We start from the raw sequence: 18980 nt of genomic DNA on the forward strand, positions 1-18980 counted from the left end.
GTGGCGTTATTCGCCGCAGCTGGCGCTGTTGGCCGCGGCGGTCTCTCCCGCAGCAGCGCGTCAGTGAACACATGCGTCGCGGTGTCGTGCCCAACTGTAACAGCGGCGCGCGCAATGATGACCATGACGAGAACCAGCACCATTAGAAGTAGAAGTAGTAGCAGTGGCGGTGGAGGTGGGTGCCTCTTTGTGCCAGCTCTGTGTGTCTCGCGGCGTGGTGTGAAGCTGTCGAACCCGATCGGCAAGCAGGGCAGCCAGCACTACGGTGTCGAGCCGAAACTCGAGGCGGGAAAGGATGTGCAACTGAAGCATACAGAGATGTACGATGGGTACACAGACGACTTTGGTGTCTTCAAGGAGGGCCCACCCACCACACTGCGCCTCGAGTACGTGCGCTCACCAGACCACGGACACTCGCAGCAGCTGCTGCAGAAGGACATCTGGTCACCGTTTCAGGTGAATGCAAACATGATGATGTACACTCCGCTCTACTACGACTGGAAGGGATTTTCGAGCCGCAACTATTGGGGCCACCGCAGCGGGACGAACCCCGGCAGCAAAGTGTTGCTCGGCCACTACAGGCGCGTGGAGGAGCGGTCGTGGGGGTACCGCGTCATGGTGAATCACAAGCCGCAGAAGCGGGTACCCAAGTGGCTCGCCTGCGTCTTGCACCTGCCTCGCAAGAAGACATTCCTTGGATTCTTCCTCTACGCCAATGGCGCCTACGTGGCGGAGCTGCTCACGTACAAGCAGCTGCCACGCATCTGTTACAACAAACCGTTCCAAGGATGCATGCCAACAATCGGGCAGACCGTGGCACTCAGCGAGGTGACGTACGGCAAAGAACTGCACTCCGTAGAGATGTACCCCGGTCATGGTGGCGTTATGTGCCGTGCGAGCGGTGCCGCCGCAGTGGTGCTGCGCGGTGCGGAGCCGAACCTTGTCCCACTGCTGCTGCCATCTAAGGAGGTGCGCCTGTTTGACAAGGAGTGTCACGCCGTTTTTGGCCGCCGTGCTGGGGTGATGTACCGCTACCAGCGCAACTTTGGCAAGCGCAATGTGGAGGAGAACATGCCCCANCGTCCCAAGGTGCACTCAAAGACGAAGCGAGTATCGAGTCATCCTGCTGGTGGCGGTAACGGCGGATCTGCAAATCTGCTTGTGCCGCTCGACTGGCGTATTCACCCACGCAACTGTGTCAAGACGAAGTACTGGCTCTCGGGCTATATTCTTCGCGGACGGCAGTACAACAAGGGACAAACTGTAGCGGATATCAAGTCCAAGACGTATAGTTGGGCAAACCGCGATCCTGTCTACCGATGAGCCAAGCAGATACGACTGTGTAACGTGGACGGATGCGGTCTCTATTGTGCACGTGTGTGTGTGTGTGTGTGGGTGTCTCTTTGTTGTTGGTGAATGGATGGAGTGGGGTGAAGGGAGCGTGGCGGTCACGCGTTTTTTTTTTTTTTNAGTCCCCTTTTTGTGGTTCTCTTGTCGTGTCTGTGTGACTGGGAGAGATGCACGGGTCCGACTTGTGCGCCATGCTACCCCGCGCTGTTGATTTTCTCTTGCTGTTGTTGTTGATGTTGCTTTGCCTCATCCATTAACGGTAGAACTAAAGCGCTAAAGAATACCCAAGAGATCACCCACTGCCTTACTGCACTTATTGCTAACACCACCACTTCAAAGGGGGGAGAAGAAAGAGTTACACCGCGTACTGAACGCTATTGTCAAAACCACTTACATATTATATATATATATATATATATATATTTATTCTCAAAGTAAACGATGCTGCGTCGTGCTGCTGCTGCCGCTGGTCTTTGCGCCGCCACACGTGGCGTGGCGCTGATGGCCTACACGACACTGCCGGAACTCAAGAAACCAAAGGGAGCCCCGGCGGAGTTGCCGAAGTTGGCCTTTGATTGGAAGAACGGCTGCGCCCCCGTCTTCAGTCCGCGACAGATTGAGCTGCACTACACAAAACATCACAAGGCGTACGTTGACAAGCTTAACGCGCTGGCGGGAACAGGCTTTGATGGTAAAACCATTGAAGACATCATCCTCGCCGTGGCAAACGACGTCGATAAGAAGGTGCTCTTCAACCAGGCCGCGCAGCACTTTAACCACACCTTCTACTGGCGGTGCATTACGCCGAATGGAAAGCCAATGCCGAAGTCGCTCGAGTCGGCAATCGCGGCGCAGTTCGGGTCGGTTGACAAATTCAAGGACACCTTCGCGCAGGCTGGTGCGAACAACTTTGGCTCCGGCTGGACGTGGCTCTGCGTGGACCCTGCGAAGAAGCAGCTGGTCATTGATAACACGAGCAACGCTGGATGCCCGCTAGCGACAGGAATGCGCCCCATCTTCACCGTTGATGTCTGGGAGCACGCTTACTACAAGGACTTTGAGAACCGCCGGCCGGATTACCTGAAGGAGATCTGGGCGGTGGTCGACTGGGAATTTGTTGCGGAGATGCACGCACATGCGCTGAAGTAAAAAAAAAAAAAGAAGCGGGGTACCGGCGAAGGAACATGCGTGCCCAAGTTGTTGGTAGGACCCAGAGCGCCTGTTGCCTCCAGGACTATGTGCGTCCCTCCGTGTCTGTGTGTTCCTTTGTTTTTGTTTTTCCCCCTTCTTTTCTGTGTTTCCTTCAGGATGCGTGTGTCTGTGTGGGTATGTGCTGGTCAATTTCGTCGTTTTGCGGTCCACCTGTCCTTTGTCGTTGATGTTCCTTCCGTCAGGTGTTGAATCCCCGCGGACCCAGCGAGTGCGCGCGTGCGCGGACGCCACACACCAACCGCCATTGTCTTTCTGTGCGAGCGATAGAGAGAGTGAAGAAGAAAGGAGGATTTTTTTTTTTGCTTTGTGGGGGTGGGAAAAAAAAAAGAATCCTTTGATACCCGCGGGGGCAGCGCCCCTCTCACCGCCTGCATACGTGCTCCTTTATTGCTTGTTGCATGACGTGGCTCTTTCTCTTTCGCTCTCCCACTCCTTTTACACGTCTGCACCTCGCGGCATGCACGCACGCATGCCAACAATGAAATAACGAAGAGTAGCGAGATAGTGTCGTGTCTGTCTGTGTGTGTGTGTTGGTGTAAGTGCGCAGTAGGAACGATGCAGGGCCAGATGATGATTATGCAAGCGATGGAGCGTTACGCGATGTTCGACCTCGCGAACGACGTCCTCGAGCAGTGCTGGGACATCTGCTACGACCGCAACCTCACGCGGAAGGAGTTGGTGGAGGGCGACCTGCCAGACAGCAAGCTGCGCAAGATGGAGGCGTGCCAGCGCAAGTGTATTGCGCGCCACTTTGAAGTGATGAAGCTGATGAACGAGGCGCGCGAGCTGCGGGAGAAGGAGGCACTGCAGGGACTGCCGCCGGGCTCGCTCAGTGCGGCGTGACGGCTACCCGTACGCCCCACGCGTCTTGTGAGCATTCACGCTCGCACTTTCCCTCCTCCCCTCCCGCTCTCTCCTTCGCTCATGCTCTGCTGCTGATTCCCACTCCGTGTGTGCACACTTCTGTGTGCCTGTGTGTGAGAATGAGTGACTGAGTGTGTGTCTGTATGAGAAGAAGAGGGGGGGGAGGCGTCGTCTAGTCGCACCCCTAACCGTAAAAGGAAACGAAAAAAGAACCCCCAAACTCCTATGGTCCCTATTCACCCCTTGGAGATGTGATACAACAGCACGCATGTCGCATGTCGTTTCTTTCTCTTTCTATATGTCTCTCTCTAACACGCACACACACACATACAAAAATGTGCCCACACAATACACCTGTAGTACTAGTTGGCTTGAGTATTTTTGTTTCTTAATTACTCTGGAAGGGGGGTGGGGAGGAGAGCTCCTCAGGAAAAAGGAGGCATTTCCACATTTCGCCCCTGTTAACGACGCGAACTCTCAGAGATTCCAAGGCTCAGAGCACACAATCACAATATTGGGCACATACGTAAAACACATTTACTCACATCTTCGAGGAGCAGCGGGAAAAAAAGGCANAAAAAAAAAAGACGCTCGGGAGGAAATTAATCGATCATGGCGGACCGCCTGCGCACTTCGCTATCGTCACACTTCTCGAGACACATTGAACGCGGGGACTGGAGTAGCTGTCTGAAGGCACTCCGCGGCTGTGCAGAGACGGGTACGCTCCTTCACAGCCTGCCGCATGACACGCTTTTCCCTTTTTTGGTGGCGAATGGGCAGTGGGAGTCGGTGCTGCGCCTCAGCAGTCAACTTATGGTAGCAGAAGACGCCAAGGCAGCTGCAAAGAGTAGCAATACCTCCAGGACCAGCAGCAGCAGTGGTGCTGCGGTGAGGGTGCCTGAGGAGGAAAAAGGCTTATACAACACACTGCTGCGGGCGACTCTTGTGCCTGAGGCGGTGGAGAGTATGGGGAGTTGGCGTGCAACAGCGGCGATTGTGCAGCGTACGGCTCAGCGGCGTGTGCGACTGGAGACTTCTGTCGTGCGCGACACGCTGAATGTCATTGAAAACTGGCAACAGCACGACCTAGACAGCAGCAGCAGCGGCACTGGCCCTACGACGGAGGAAGATCGGAAGCGCCGGGATGCACTGTTGCTCACAAGAGATATTCTCGCAGCGGATTTGCACCTTCGTGGGGAGTCTCGCACTACTGACCATTCTGCGCCGATGCGGCGGTTGCCGCCAAAGATACATTCGGATTTTCTCTATGCGATTGATGCTGTCGTGCGGGGGCCGTTGTCGGAGGATGGCGACAGCGCCGCACAGTGGGAACGGCTGCATGAACAACTGCACGCGAGTTTTGCGCTCTCGTGGGAAGACGCGGTGCACACAGTGTTGTGTGTGTGTGGCCCCCACAACTCCCAAGCAAGAGAGCACCAAGAGTGTGAGGAGCTGGAGGGTGTGCTGGAGGCAGCCAGTGAATACACCACTGTGCGGCCTGACGTGGCGGAGCGGGTGCTTCACATGACTTTGCGGCGAATGTTTACTGGCGGTGCTGTCATTGCTGCGCCACCGCCAAGCGTGGCGCACGATACCGAGAATTTGAGTGGCGTCAGCAGCGGAGTTAGTGCGGCACTACTAGCGTGGTGGAGGCGAGAAGTTGAGAAAACTGCCGCGGTGGAGCTGCCGAAGTGGGAGGCTGTGAAAGCGTTGGCTCTGGCCGAGTTGCAGCAGCGCGAACGGCAGTGGGATATGACGCATGATCTCAGACTACAGCAGCAGCGTCAACAGCAACAGGCTAAAGAAGTAACAGAGGCCATAACATCTCTTAAATGGCTCTGTATAGCTGCGCAGTTGGTTTTTGTTAGGAGTGAGGCAGTGGAGCAACTGGGCAACTCTGCCGAGTCGGATGACGCAAAGCTCACGGCCCTTGAAGACATTGTGCAAAAACTGCTCCTGCATGGCGCAGCCGTCATGGCCAATAACGTTGGTGACGATGTGGATAGTCTCCTCATCAAGACTATCCAATCCCTTATGCTCACCTACATTCGCTTGTGTTGTGCCAAGGACTGTCGTCACACCGCTCTGTGTGGGGAAGTAGAAGCGGTGCGAAATGATCAGCAGCCGTCGCTGAAGAGCAACAATGACGCTATCACCAGTGTGACCTCCTCGCAGGCGCCATCTGTTCTTACGTCTAGGAGGGAGTTGTTCTGGAGACGCGTTCTTTTCCCACACCGCATCGCGCCCCTGCGTGACTCACGGCATAATCCCCAGCAGGAACAACGACGTTTGCGGTTCAACGCAGCTTGGCAGTCATTGCTGCGGTGCGTCTTTCACGACACGTCCGTCTTGACGGTTTGGTTCGACGACGAGCAACGCCCCCGTGAAGGTGACGAGGCGCAGGTGAATAAGATATTAGATGAACGCAAAGATACCGGGCACCGTGGACGTGATCGTCGTCATCATCGTCAGCGCCGTTTGCCTGCTACAGCCAAACCCTTCGTCTGGCGTGAAGAGGCGCTGAGGCAACTGCAGCAGCTGGTGTACTTCCTCGGTAGAAAGTTTACCGTTGACAACGACGCCTTAAGCGCGACGCGCGTGCCTCTTTTACAGCGGCACGGTGTTCCGCTTGGTGTGGAGGCGGATGCAGACACCGGTGTGGTGATCCCTGCATTGTCGAAGCTGCTCACACGACAGGAGGACGTCGACCGCTTTGGAGCTGCCCTGTTGCAGGCTTGCGTGAGCAATAGCGCATCTGTGGCTGACGCCACAGGTGTGTGGCGCGCGTACGTCGCGTCTATTGCCCGCCCTCACGTGGCGCCGCTGCTGCAACGGATCATGGACGGCGATGCTTCCACGGCTGCTGATGCTGGCGCAGTCGGACCGTGCCGCATTGCCCTCGTGGCGGTTATGTACGAAACCGACGCCATTTCTGTGGCGGAGAAGGCGAAATACACGGCTGCATTGCTGCATTCTGTTGAGCCCCGCACAAAGTCGTGGTGCGTAGCCCTCGCTCTATTCGGCGAATCTGCAACGTCTCTCTGCGCGCAACAGCAGAATAATGGTAATAATGGCGTGGATGCCGCACTCCCACACATCATGGACGCTTTGGTGGGGCAGGCGGCCCCGCCACGCTGGCGAGAGGCACTGCAGGTTGTAGAGGTCCTTCATGCACTAGCGCCTATCACCACTGCCAGCAGCAAAAGCGGCAGCGACCACGACACCTATGACGAAGCTGCTGTTTCCGAACGGACTCCCCTAAATGAATCGGAACGTATCGACCTTTATGAAGCTGTTGCTCCATTAAAGCAGCGACGGTACTGGAAGTCCGCCATGGCACTCTTCGACGCATACGAAGCACGTATACTGAGCAGCCATGATGCAGCGTGCTTTGCATTTGCGGTGGAGCGGGGGCCGCTCTCGTTTGCTCGACGTGTTCTGCTCGCACACGGCGAGCGTGAAACGAGCCGGGCGGTGGCGCAAGGGGCTCTGTTGGCGTGTGCACGTCATGTGGGTCGCGTAACGCGGAGGTCGTCGCCGCAACAACAACATGATGACAGTGAGGCGGCGCGGGAGCAGGAGCAGGTATTTGTGATGCACGAGGCGCGTCAAGTGGTGCGGCTAGCCCTTGCGGCGTGGCCAACGCCCATTACTGACGAGTCGGACTTCGCGTTTGTGTGGAAGAACGTCAGGCGCGCGTGTGCTGGCGACGAAGATGCGGCCAAGCTGCTTCTGCGGCAGAGCGCTCTGTATGACACGGAACAAGTGAGGGCTGAGACTGACGCGCTGACGCACACCGTGCGCCTGTGCCACACCGCACGTGACACGACGACCGCGACCGAAGCGTACCGCTTGTTTCGCGAGCGGTTCATTGGAGTTGTTTTGCCGGAGGAGACGATGCTGCAGCTCCTGGAGTTGTGTGCGACTTCCGTTAGCGAAGCGACAGGTGGCGCCGCAGACGACGGTGTTGCCCTGTTGTGCACTCTTCTGCGAGACGCCCTATGGATGCACGATTCAGTGGCTCACACCGATAAGGGGCAAACTGTGACGCCGCACGGATTCCTGCTGCGGACGTGCACTGTGCTGTTTCGGCTGCGCTGCTGCACGGACGAAACAGATGGTGCCGGTGCTGCTACGGTCCCTCCTGGTGGTGGTATTCCCAGGCTTCGTTCGAGCATGGCGCCAGGCATGCGGCATTACACCTCGCGCGTTCTAGAAGTATTGGTGAGGCATCTGGTGAAGACCCCGGCGAGACTGGTGCGCAATCTTGCAGACTTGGTGGGTGTACTTCGAGCACTGCCGCTGTGTGCCATGCTGAAAGCAGCAGAACAAGATTTATCGGCATTAAGTCCCCTCGCAATGCTGCTCCAACATGTGCAGCAGTTGGAGCAGCAGCTTGGTCCTGTGGTGCCAGTCGAATGCATTTTCTGGCTTGAAGTCATGCAACATGCGGCGACGTCATTCTCACCTGCCGCGGGGGTAGACATCGATGAGGTGGGCGGAGATGCCTACGTCTGGAATCCCACGGTATTTGTGATTGCGAATGATACGCAAAGCAGCAGTTATGCAGAGTCACTCCTAGATAAAATTGTTGTCGATACGTTCGAGGCCTTATGCTGCCGGCAGAAGAACGAGTCGTCCTTGTCCATGATGACTATGTCCACTTTATCGCTGCGCTTTCAGCTTCTTCCATGCGCTATTGAGGCTATTATGTTCGTACTGCAGCAACGTTGGCATTTGCGTCCTCCTCTTGTAGCTCTCCTTGCTGCTGCAAGGTCTTCTTTGCGTCTGCTCCGCGCAACTCCGGATTGGCACACAGGCGATGACGCTGCTGCTGCCCCTGCCGCCGCTAATGTCTTTGCGTCCTTGCAGTCTATTCTCCGTGACTTGTACGTACGCCACACAATAACAGAGCTTGCGACGGCGGCGTGCCCTCATCACCGCCTCTCCTCTGCTGTTGACGGCGCGTTGAGACGAACTGCATACGAGGCTGCACAACACATGCGAGATTTTGTTGCGCTGGCATCAGCGTGGATGCAGGCATTGTTGCACAGTGCCGAAAACATAACTGGGGGTCAGCGACGGCAGCAGACGCAACAACTCCTGCAGCCGCGCGTCCACGGCATGGCGCGACTCGTTGCCACGGCCGTAGGGACGTGTGCAGCATGGCCAGAATCGCCGCTACGGGACGAGTGCATGCGTGATTTGAAGTGCTCGTGTGAGGCGCTGAAGCGATGTGTCACTGCAGGGCGCGCGGGGGACGTGTGCTGTAGTGCGCTCCTGCTGCTGCGAGTGGTGGACGCCATTTTGCAGACCGGCACGCCATATGATGGCAAGGAGATGGAGCGCCTCTTCCGCAGTGCGGCTGCAGAAGCGCACCATCTGGATGGTGAAGATGATGCCGCAGTCTTTTCTTCTGCTGCTGCGGTATCGAATGTCACCATGGCAGTTGCACTGCCGTGCGTTGTGCGTCATGGCCCTGTGCACAGCATAGACCTGATTCGTGCGTTTCTGCCGGCGCTGCGACTCGATGATGACGTTCAGCAGTTGCTGCACGATGATGAGGCGTTGGTGTGCGGGCTCGTTGCGGTGGACTTGGCGCGCTTCGGCTCTGCTGCTGCTGTGCGCCGTGTGCTGGGAACATCATTGCCGGCTGTGGCGCGATTGATTGGGCGCATTGGTGAGCTCCCTCCTGGGCGGCTGCCGCTTGGCACTGCTGCAGCCGCAACAGCGGCAACACCGGGTCCGCAGCTGCAATCAGATGAGCAACTGGTGGAAATTGCCGTGTTTGCGGCCCTTGCGGACTCTCAGTGTAGCGACACAAGCAACCAGTCTCGCACTGAGGGAGACGTTGCTGAAGTGATGGATGCCGTTGGTGCCGTAGTGCCGCACCGCTGGGACTTGGCGCATGCCGTTGCAGTGGGCTATCCGCTTCTCCAGCAGCCGAAGCAAGAGCAAGAGGAGGCGCCCGTGGACGTCGCACTACGCAAACGATTCGCATTGGCCCTTGAGTGCTGTGGGCCATGGCCGCGTGGTGTGGCGCTAATGCTGCTGCTGCAGGTGTATCAGCCCACAACAGATGGTGAAAATGGCAATCGCCTTCTGCCAGATTGCGTCAAGCAGCTTGAAGCCATGACGGACCTCGATGCAGCTCGGCAGTGGACCGCAACAGGCCCACGCCGATTCCCGAGTGATGCCTCGCTTCTCACACGTGGTGTGGCGCTTCAGCACCTTCAGGTGGATATCGCAGCGTCTGTCTTGTTGGGCAATGCACTGCATCAGCAGCAGCACGGCTCGTGGAATGCGCTCTCCACGAGCAATTCTGCTGTGCAGTTCCGCGCTATTGCATTCATAACGGCGCCTTTGGGGGAGATGATTTCTATTAAACAGCAGCAACAAGAGGGGCGAAAACATCTATTGACGAGTGTTGCCTCTTGGCTGTCCTCTTCTTCTAGCAATCGGCAGTGGGATTCGATCTGCGCGGAGGCAAAACACCTACTACTGTGGAGTCGGGTCCCCTTCACGCCATCCGGCGCAACAGCAGCAGCAACGGTAGGTGAGGGAGGGGTGGAGCAAGTGGTCGCTGCAGCAGCGTCACTGGTGGCGTCGTCCCGTGCCGCCTTCGCATCTATGAAGAAAATACAAACCTGCGATGCTGTTGGCCTTGCCACCGTTGGTGAGAATGACTCTTTTCTGCTGAGCTTCCCACGTGCACTCTTCAACACTAACTGGGTGGCGGAGCTATGCTGGAGAAAACTGGTGCCGCCGAGCCGCCCTCTTCCTCTGCAGTTGTGCCGTGTGTTGCGTCTCATTCCTAGTCATCACGGCGGCGCGGCAGCTGATGCGGGTGTTGATGTGTCGCTACTCGACATGCCTGCTGGTTTCAGCAGTCTACAGTACGCGCATGCATTCATTACCGCCAGAGGGACAGAACTGCGGCGGGAGGAACGACAGCTGGTTCTATCGCTTGCGTGTAGCCAATCGATGGAAGAGGTATCAGATTTGCTGGAAAAGCACTTGTTGCGTCGATCTCCTGATGCTGATGCTGACGCTGCCCATTTTGAAGCTGAGCTGCTGCTCGCTGCGTGGAACACTATTCTTATCCGTCGTGTTGAGCTTGGAAGCGACCGAGTGGCAGAGAAACGAAATGGTGGCGTGCAACTCGAGGAAGAAGATCTAAGTAAGCGCGCAGCCGCAGCGTTCCTCGCGTTGCTTATGGCCGCATTGGACAAGAGCAGCAAGGCATCCTCAGAGCACATGCAACAGCGGCAGAAGCAACATCTGCAGCAGCTCGTTGCCGAAGTGTTTGCGCACACGGCCACTGGTGCTGTATTCGTGAGCAAAGCGGGAATGGACCACATCGATGAGGAAGTCTTTCGTAAGATATGCGCTGACACTGTGCTCAGTGCAATCGAGCTTCAGCAGAAGCAGAAGCAGCAGCCGTCTATCGCCGCCCACGTACTTGACGAACAGCTCATGTTGTCCATCGAACTGTGGAGACGAAGCGCTGCGGGCAGCGTGCAGTGGCTGTCACTGTGGCCGCCGCTCCCACTGGAGATGTTGCGCTGCCGCCTGCACGTCAAGTCTATGCTGCAGGCAAAGCGTGACACGCCGTCGCTGTGCCAACTGCGCCATCCCGCAGCAGTGGTTTGGATGATGCAGCAATGTGTCGCTCTCGCCGCACGCATCACCGCACCGGCGCGTCCAATGATGGCTCTCTTTAGTATTCTTCAGGTATACGTGACGAGTGGCGTGGCCACCTTTACAACGGGGTATGGAGCCACGAAATCATCGTCACCAACATCATCATCGGCAGCAGCATCAGCGGGGACAGCAGACAAGGCATCCATTGCGGCGCCACCATTCATCCGCGGTGCGGGAGCAGGGCTTGTCGTTGACCAGTTCATCTGCCTCGTGCTGCGGCAGGGTGCAGCAACGAACCCTCACAGCAGCAGCAGGAGCAGAAGCGACAGCATAAGTATCACTGAAGTGCGAGATCACAACATCATTTGCCACCTTGCCGATGCGGTTTTCCCGCGTGTGTTGCAGGATGGGCCGTCCCCGCCGTTCCTGTCGGGGTACGCCCCGCTGAGCGGTGACGGTCTGCAGGCGCTGGCGCGTCTCGTAGTTCTGCGTAGCGGCCTCGAGAAACGTCGCACCGCGACCGTCCAGCACGTTGTGAATCTGCTACGAATGGAGCAACGGCGTGAGGCTGCACGTCGCACTGCCGCACGTGAGGCTGGGCTGCCGCTCACGCAGGTGCACGCTGGCCAACCGCGACGCGCGCAGGATGTGGGAGTGCTGCTGCTTTTTCACCTGCGTGCACTGACGGCGGCCCTCAGGTTCGTGAACCCACTCGGCTGGCACGGCGAGCGGCAGGCCACGCTTGACATCGCCTACACCGCGTTGCTGGACCTTCTGCTGCTACACGGTGAGTCACATGCCGGTGTGGATATCATGTCGCGGGCCGTTTCAAAGGAGCTGGAGATCATCTTCGGCCCGGGTGCGCAGCGTGTGATTCGCGCAGCAACGGCGTCTGCACGGGCGCCGGAAGACAGTGCTGTCACACCGCTGCAGCTTCTGTGCTTCGTGAGTGGGGACTGGCGTCAACAGCGGCAGGAACGGCGGGAAGCGAGGGCGCATCTGCATCGCCAACTGTGGGAGTTGCTTGCGTCCCACAGAAACGCAGGTACAGCACCAGATGTGCTGTTTGTCAAGGGCGATGATGACGCGTCTGTTTCGCTTCCGCTGCCACCATTCGTTCGGGTCGTATCTCTTGTGCAGAAGACACTTTGGTCCACCGCCGCAATGCCCTCGCATGATGTTGTGCTAGAGATTCTCGATGTTGCCGACACTGGGGATGAGCTGGCGGCGCGCTGTGGTCTGCAGGTCTTTGCAACCGTTGCACCGTACATGGCTGTGTCAACGCTGATGCTGGAGAAGGTGCTCGTGCTGCTTCTCGTGGTGAGTCGGCAGTCTACTACTGCCGATGATGGTGACAGGGCGCTGCGCGAGAGGATTTTGGACATGGTGCTTCGTCAGTTTCAGTACGTCCCGCTTAACACCCCAGTTGGAGTGGTGCTGCTGTGTGAGCTGTACGCGGCCGTGTCTGCTACTTGTGGTGATATTTCTGCTGTCGCCTTCGATGAAGGTGTTCTTGTGAATGAAGAGGGTGCTTCGCAAACTCGTCGCGTGTCATCACATTCTACCAGTGTGTCACAGCTGAAGGAATGGCTGTTATGGCGCTGCGCTGTGGAGGGGAGCCGGGTTGCGTGGGCACCGCTGCAGGCCGCATTGTCGCCGTTGCAGCAGGATCGCTTGCAGTTGTTGCAGCGTGGCTGTCTTGAGTTCCTCGCGCAGGGTCACACGAGGCCGCACTATGACCTGCCGTTCTTGCGTCTCGGCAGGATTCTAGACTCTCTGCTCAATCAGACAAGCAGCAGCAGCAGCTTTACGGGGAGCTTGCTGCGTATGATGGAGACAAGCACTGCGGCGGGAACAAATGCTGTTCCCTGGCGTCGCGCTCTGTTGTTCTTGCCGGAGCCTTGCAAAGATGCAGAACTGCAGCCGGACATGCTGCGTCTCCGTTTCTTTGTGGTACTGCTGGAACGCATTCTTTCTACCAGTGGTGACAAAAGCAAGGATGGAGTCCGTCAGTTGTGGAAGGAGGCACTTGCGGCAATTCTGCCAGGTGCTGTAGCTGTGGGAGAGCACAGTGACGGAGAAGGACCACTCATTCATCGCGCCACCGCGTGTGCACTCCGGGCCCTCCAGACTGTTCAGCCGCGACAACAGTGGGGGCCTGCACTGGAGCTGACTCGGCGACTCACTGCTGTTGCCACCACCACCACCACCACCACTACTACTACTACTACTAGTGAAACTGGTTTGACTGCTGATTCGTATTCGCCGGTGGTGTGGTGGTCTACCCCTGAAGCAGCATTGTTTCACACGCTGCGGTATCTTGTTGAGGCGTGTGACATGTCATCTATCCCCATCGCATCGCTGCTCGCGTACCTGCAGTTGGTTGCCACTCGTCAGGCAGCCGCTATGCCGCTCGAGGCTCCTGTCGCCCGTCTCAATCGCGCGCGGGCAGTGGTCGCCTTCACGCAGCGGTTGCAGCGTCACCCCTACCTCCGCTGGGTCGATGCCCTTGCCGCGCTGGACTCGCTACGCATGATCGAAAAGGCCCTGACTGAAACTTCTGGAGGGTGTAGCAACAGTAACACCAATGGTGCTAATGTTGAACAGGAGAACGAGAGACGCCATCTGCTGCAACAAGCGAATGATGAATTCGTCAATGCCATGATGGAGCGGTTGTATCATAAACAGTCTTATGAATCGCTGCTGCGGTTTGTGGAGGCGGCCCAGCATTACCACCGCGTGAGTGGTCGACAAGCTCTGGCGCGGCTGAACCACGCTGCCTCTGTGGTCGTGCCACCAAGCCGTAGTGGTGGACTGTCAGAGGTGTTGTTGCTGCTTAATGGCACTCTCATCGGCAAGACGTTGGATGATATATTGCTGGAGCAGTCAGCTTCCATGCAGCAGGAGCGTGTGCGTCTGCTGCAGGATCTGCTGCGGAACGGCAGGTGTGGAGATGCGGCGGTGCTTGCACGACAATCTCCCGGACTTCTGCGAACGCGTGAGTTTTATGACGCTTGTGCGGGTTTGATTAATCGTTCTCGCCACAGCGTTGTTGTTCTCTTCTACGACGAATTAATACACTCGACGGAGGACGAAGAAGAATGGGAAGAGGACGTATCCACGGCGGGAGTGACTGGCAACTCACCAGGCTACCATGATGACGGCATGATAACAAAGCTCCTGGAGGCCGACGTGCGCCGCACGGAAGACGCGGCGGTCGTGCGAGACCTCTCAGATGAGTCGCTGCAGCAAGCCATGATGGCCTTTGAGGTTGCTGCGAATACTGCGAAGGGTGTAAGCAGCAGCGCGGGTCGGACAATACTGTGGATTGCGGCCGCATGGCTGCGGCGCTCAACGGCGCTGCAGCAGTCGCAGGCACCACTCGCAGCGACAATGTGGTGGGTTCGTCAAGATGTCGTGGGAGGCAATAACGCAGGTACGAGCAACGGCCCACTGCGCATTCTTGCCGATGCCGTGAGCGATACCCTGCGCATGGAGCCTGAGAAAAGCAACAACAACAACAACAGCAGCAGCAGCAGCAGCAGAAGTAGCGCGGTGAATTTGGTGGAAATGCTGCGGCGTGAACGCGCGGTGGCACGTCCGCTTGTGGCGGTTCTCTCGGGTGCGTTCCCTGGCATCACAGTACGGCTATGCCAATTGTTGTTGCAGGCGCAGCAGTCGAGTGGTGTAGCGGAGGAACAGTCGTCAAAAAAGAAGGATGACGAGTGGGAGTGTTTCTTGCGCTGCACCGCGTCATACAACATGGAGCTCCAGAATGCCAGCCAGCGATGCCGCGACCTCGTTGACAGTGCCGCAAAGGATAAGGGACACACAGGCATCGTGCAGTGGCGTGATCGTGCGCTGTTTGGCAGCAGCACCGAGTGGTTGACGGCGCTGGCGGTGTATGGCACCGCGCGTTCCTTCGTTGGGAATGCGGCTGTTAGCGGGGTCCATGCAACTCGCCTCGTAAAGGCCATTACCTCCAGCAATGCACTCGATGTTGTTGTTCCTGTGGCCCGCGAGATCTTTTTTCACGCCACTTCCCCTCACCAACGCGGCGGCGGCGGCGTCGCAGCGCCATTTGTGGAGGCGCTGCTTCCTCTTGTCAGCAGGATGCGGACGCTTAAGCGGGAGGCCATTCGCCAACTCACTTCTGCGGCGGAAGTGGAGCCTACACAGCTGCAGGCCACACTCGCCAATATCCACGAGCTCAACCGCTTTATTGGTGATGTTCTCTCGCGGCAGCAACAACGGCAACAGCAGGCACCGTCTACTTCGAGTGTGGAAGTGGATGAAGGCGGAGTCTTTGACGGTCGGGTGGAGGTCGCGTGTCACATGATCGAGTGCCTCACCGTGGCACCCACAGATCCCGCCACATCGGCAGCTGTGCTCGAGGAGTGGCGCCTGCTTACGCAGCGTGTCATCGCGGCTGTTCCACCATCACAGCGCAGCAGTGAATTACTCAACGCCGTAATGGAAAGCGCGCGGGACTCGTGGGAGGTGCTCCGTGTCGCACAGCAGTGCGCGCTGACGGGTTGTGACGTGGCGTGCGAAGGGCTGTGGCGCGACGCGCTTGGCATCGCCACTGCCGACACTAGCTTGCGCCGCCACCTGTTCGCCAGCAGCAGCGCGGCGCAGCGGCAGACGGCTGCGGCGCATCTCGAGACGCTCATCGGCTGCGCGAGCCTCGCACCACATGGTGGCGTGGAGTCGATGCAGTCCCTCTGCGACACGGTGCTCCGGCAACACGCCGTTCCGCTAACGGAGGATGCAAAAACGCTCGTGAAGCTCGCGTGCATCCGCAGCGGTGGGTCATCGTGGCGCACGCTCTACCAGACCGTTACGGGCACTGCGCCGATGATGGTGCTGCGGCAGACCGCGCTTACTGCGTCTGAAGAGGAACTGCAGCGGAGCCGCTGTGCGAAGGCATTGGAGACTGTTAGTGATTGGGCGCAGGCACTACGGCTGGGGCAAGAGAAGCGTGAGGTGGGCGTGCGATTGCAGCACGCACACTACCGGCGCATGCTGCAGCTGATACTGGAGCAGCAAGGCATGAACGAGTCTGCTGAGGATGCCGCCGTTGCGGTTGGTGATGCAGTGATGTCACTGCACTTTGCGCGACTGCAGGACGGCACTGCACCGGACACGCAGGCAGTGGAGCAGTCGCTGCGCATCCTCTCCCATCCCGCTCTCTCGCCGCTCTACGTGCTCCAGTACGCACAGGCCCTCACACTCCTTCCCTCTGTTAGCAACCGTCGGCACAAGAATACCAGCAGCAGTGACGCACCTTCGGTTCCACCCGCACACGCTGTGGAGGAGACACACTTCTCTCTGTCAGTGTTAATCATGCGGCAGGTCGTAGATGCGGCCCAGCGGCTTCCAGACGCCGTGCACCAGCAGCGCCTGACGGTAGAGGAAGGACATGAGTGTTTGCGCATGCTCGCTGCCTTTGTGCGGTGGGCGAGTGAGTTTAGCCGAATGCCGTGCCTTGACCGAGACTTGATGGAAACCATCGTCCTGCTGCTCTGTACATTGCCGGAGGCATTTCTGCGGCGGCCAGTCGCACATGACGAGAAGGACAGCGTGGAGTTTCCCGCTGGTGATGTGCGGGCGCTGCTGCTCGCTGCATTTGTCAAGCGCCGTGGCGGCGGCAGCACGAAAGCTGCTGATGGGGATTCCCTTCAGTCGCTGCTAGACTCGTATAGCTTCGTCTGCAGGCCTCCACCCACTGGGGAAGCGGAGAAGGACGCTCTGACGCCGACAGCCGCGTCGCTCCTTGCACTGCGAACGAACGCCGAGGCGGCGGTGCGGCTCGTGCAGCGCCAGGCGTCCCTCCACCACGTGGTTTGTCTCTCTCGGTCAGCGCTCTGTCGTCTCTTTGCCGCAGTGACGGCTGGTATGCAGCACCTCACGGCGGACTCGCTACGACCGCTGAGTCGCATTGCTCAAGAAACGGACATTGTCTCACCGGCACTGCGCTATCTCATCGCCCTAACCGTCGCAGAACAGTCGGTACTGTGGGGTTTCATCCATGGCAGCAACAACAACAACAGCACTGGTAGCGGCATTAGTAGTAGGATACAGAAACACAAGGCGGAGGTGCCGGCGTCGGTGGTGGTACGCGCTGTGGCGCGTGCCTACAGTGTGGTGCAGCAGCAGTTTGCGCCGCCGGACGCATTGATGCTAAGCAACCTTTTGCTTCCCAACTCCTCAAACATTGAAACAGACGGCAGAAACAACAATGACGATGAGGAAGATCTAGAGAGCAGCGTTACAGGGTCGCCGGGGGAGCAATTGGCGACACTGCATGAGTACCCGGCAGAAGTTGCGTGGGAAAACTCGTTGAAGCTGTTTCACGTTCTCCTGCGCAACGCCCAGCCACATGCAGATCTTTCCGTTCCATTCGCGGCGTTGATTCGCTTATTGTGCCGCAGTGACCACTACAGTCTGGCGTTCCGAATGATTACGCTCGCTGGGACGCCGTCGTTGGACTCCACAAAGAAAAACCGGGACACTGCACGACACACCAGCACGGATGACGAGAATGAGGTGTCGCGTCTTCTTCCGCAGCACGTTGCGGTGGATGGCTTTCTCCTTAAGTGGGTTGTCGATGCGGTGGAGGCGGTGCAGCAAAAGCAGCAGCAACAGCAGCATCCCCATCTGCAGGTGGCCACTCATCTCAACGGTGTCGCCGTGCCACCAGGATTCTGGCGAGTAGCACTGCACCTATTGCAGCAGCAGCAGCAACGTCTTTTCGGGCATGTTGGGCTCAATGGTATTGGGAAGGATGCTTTGAATGTCTCTTCTTCTGCGCTGCTGGCTCTCCTGAAGGAGATCAGTCAACGCAATGTACCTTAACGGGTTACCGATAGGGAGTGCTCAGAAATGGTACCCCGTTCGAGTTGCTGCCGCTATGTTAGCTTGCAAAGTGAGCCAAAGGATGACTAAATGCATGGTGTAGACGTGTATTTCAACTCGATGCATATTGCTGGAGTGTCAAAACTGAATCTCTCAGTTGCATGCCAGGCATGCTGTAAGTATGGTTTTTTGTTGTTTGTTTGCAGTTGTGTATTTGGGTGTCTGTATGTGTGCCCTAAGCCGGTGCCTTCCCCAGAAGCTCCTGTACTTTTTTGCTTGCGTGTTTCCTCTGTTCTCGTTGCTTTTATCAGAGTATAGCTTCCTGATTTGTTGGGCACCCATTACAAGTGAAGGAGTAGGAACTAATTGAAGCAGCTCAATTGACTTTGTGCATATTATATATTATATTTTTATAACATATATATATAACATATATATATATATATATAATATTATCATTATAATTATTATTATTATCATATAGATACCTTTTAAGACTCTCACACCGGTGTGCTTGTACCTGCGTGTTGGAGCACACGGAAGACGACAACGCTGAGTGGCGTGCAGAAATGAACAGCAGTACCACTTCCGGGCACTCCGAATCCGCGAAGCCGCGGGAGCACGAGCACGAGCAGGAGCAACGGGATGGTGAAGAGAATGAGGGAAATGCCGTCTGTGCGTCTTCCCGGAAAGATAGCCAGGAGGCACTGCGCTGCTCCTCTCCGCCGTCCTTGTTCAGCTCGAGCAACGCAGGGAACGCGAACTCATCGCTGCAAGGTGTGTCGTATTCGTGTTCGCACCGCGATGGTGAGGCTCTGCTGGCTGGAGTGCAGCAGTCGGCTGCTTCCCACAGCCTGCTCGCGAACCACCGAATGCTGGTGGAAAATGAGGTCGCACAGGCGCACCTCCAAGACGTTGTTTTGCGTAATGGAGAGGGCCGAAAGGGAAATCCACCAGAGCAGCACGCGTGTGACTTCACTGGGAAACTTGACAGGCCACCCCTCTTCGCACCCTCGATTCCACAAGCTGCTGCTGCTGCTGCTGCTGCTGCT

At 57.4% G+C, this 18980-nt stretch overlaps 5 protein-coding genes across 5 annotated transcripts in view; all 5 read left to right on the forward strand.

Annotated features, from left to right (window-relative positions):
• Positions 1-114: 114 nt before the first annotated feature.
• DQ04_01361000 (ribosomal protein L2) lies at positions 115-1323 on the forward strand (the record flags this gene model as incomplete). Its single annotated transcript, XM_009310618.1, has 1 exon — positions 115-1323. One exon carries the CDS (start codon positions 115-117, stop codon positions 1321-1323), a length of 1209 nt encoding a protein of 402 aa, XP_009308893.1.
• A 468-nt stretch (positions 1324-1791) lies between these two features.
• On the forward strand, positions 1792-2499 carry DQ04_01361010 (iron superoxide dismutase; the record flags this gene model as incomplete). Its single annotated transcript, XM_009310619.1, has 1 exon — positions 1792-2499. The coding sequence occupies one exon, from the start codon at positions 1792-1794 to the stop codon at positions 2497-2499; it is 708 nt and encodes a 235-aa protein (XP_009308894.1).
• Positions 2500-3117: 618 nt separating this feature from the next.
• On the forward strand, positions 3118-3405 carry DQ04_01361020 (hypothetical protein; the record flags this gene model as incomplete). The annotated part of the gene is made up of 1 exon (XM_009310620.1): positions 3118-3405. The coding sequence occupies one exon, from the start codon at positions 3118-3120 to the stop codon at positions 3403-3405; it is 288 nt and encodes a 95-aa protein (XP_009308895.1).
• A 633-nt stretch (positions 3406-4038) lies between these two features.
• Positions 4039-17928, forward strand: DQ04_01361030 (putative DNA repair and recombination protein RAD54; the record flags this gene model as incomplete). The annotated part of the gene is made up of 1 exon (XM_009310621.1): positions 4039-17928. One exon carries the CDS (start codon positions 4039-4041, stop codon positions 17926-17928), a length of 13890 nt encoding a protein of 4629 aa, XP_009308896.1.
• A 569-nt stretch (positions 17929-18497) lies between these two features.
• DQ04_01361040 (hypothetical protein) overlaps positions 18498-18980 on the forward strand; it is a gene marked incomplete at both ends in the record, with an annotated part of 558 nt that continues 75 nt past the window's right edge. The window contains one exon of the mRNA XM_009310622.1: positions 18498-18980. This exon is cut by the window's right edge and continues 75 nt beyond it. Coding sequence (XP_009308897.1) covers positions 18498-18980 — 483 coding nt within the window.

Source organism: Trypanosoma grayi, assembly GCF_000691245.1.
Source record: "Trypanosoma grayi strain ANR4 Tgr_136_V1, whole genome shotgun sequence".
In the NCBI taxonomy this organism is placed as follows: Eukaryota; Euglenozoa; class Kinetoplastea; order Trypanosomatida; family Trypanosomatidae; genus Trypanosoma; species Trypanosoma grayi.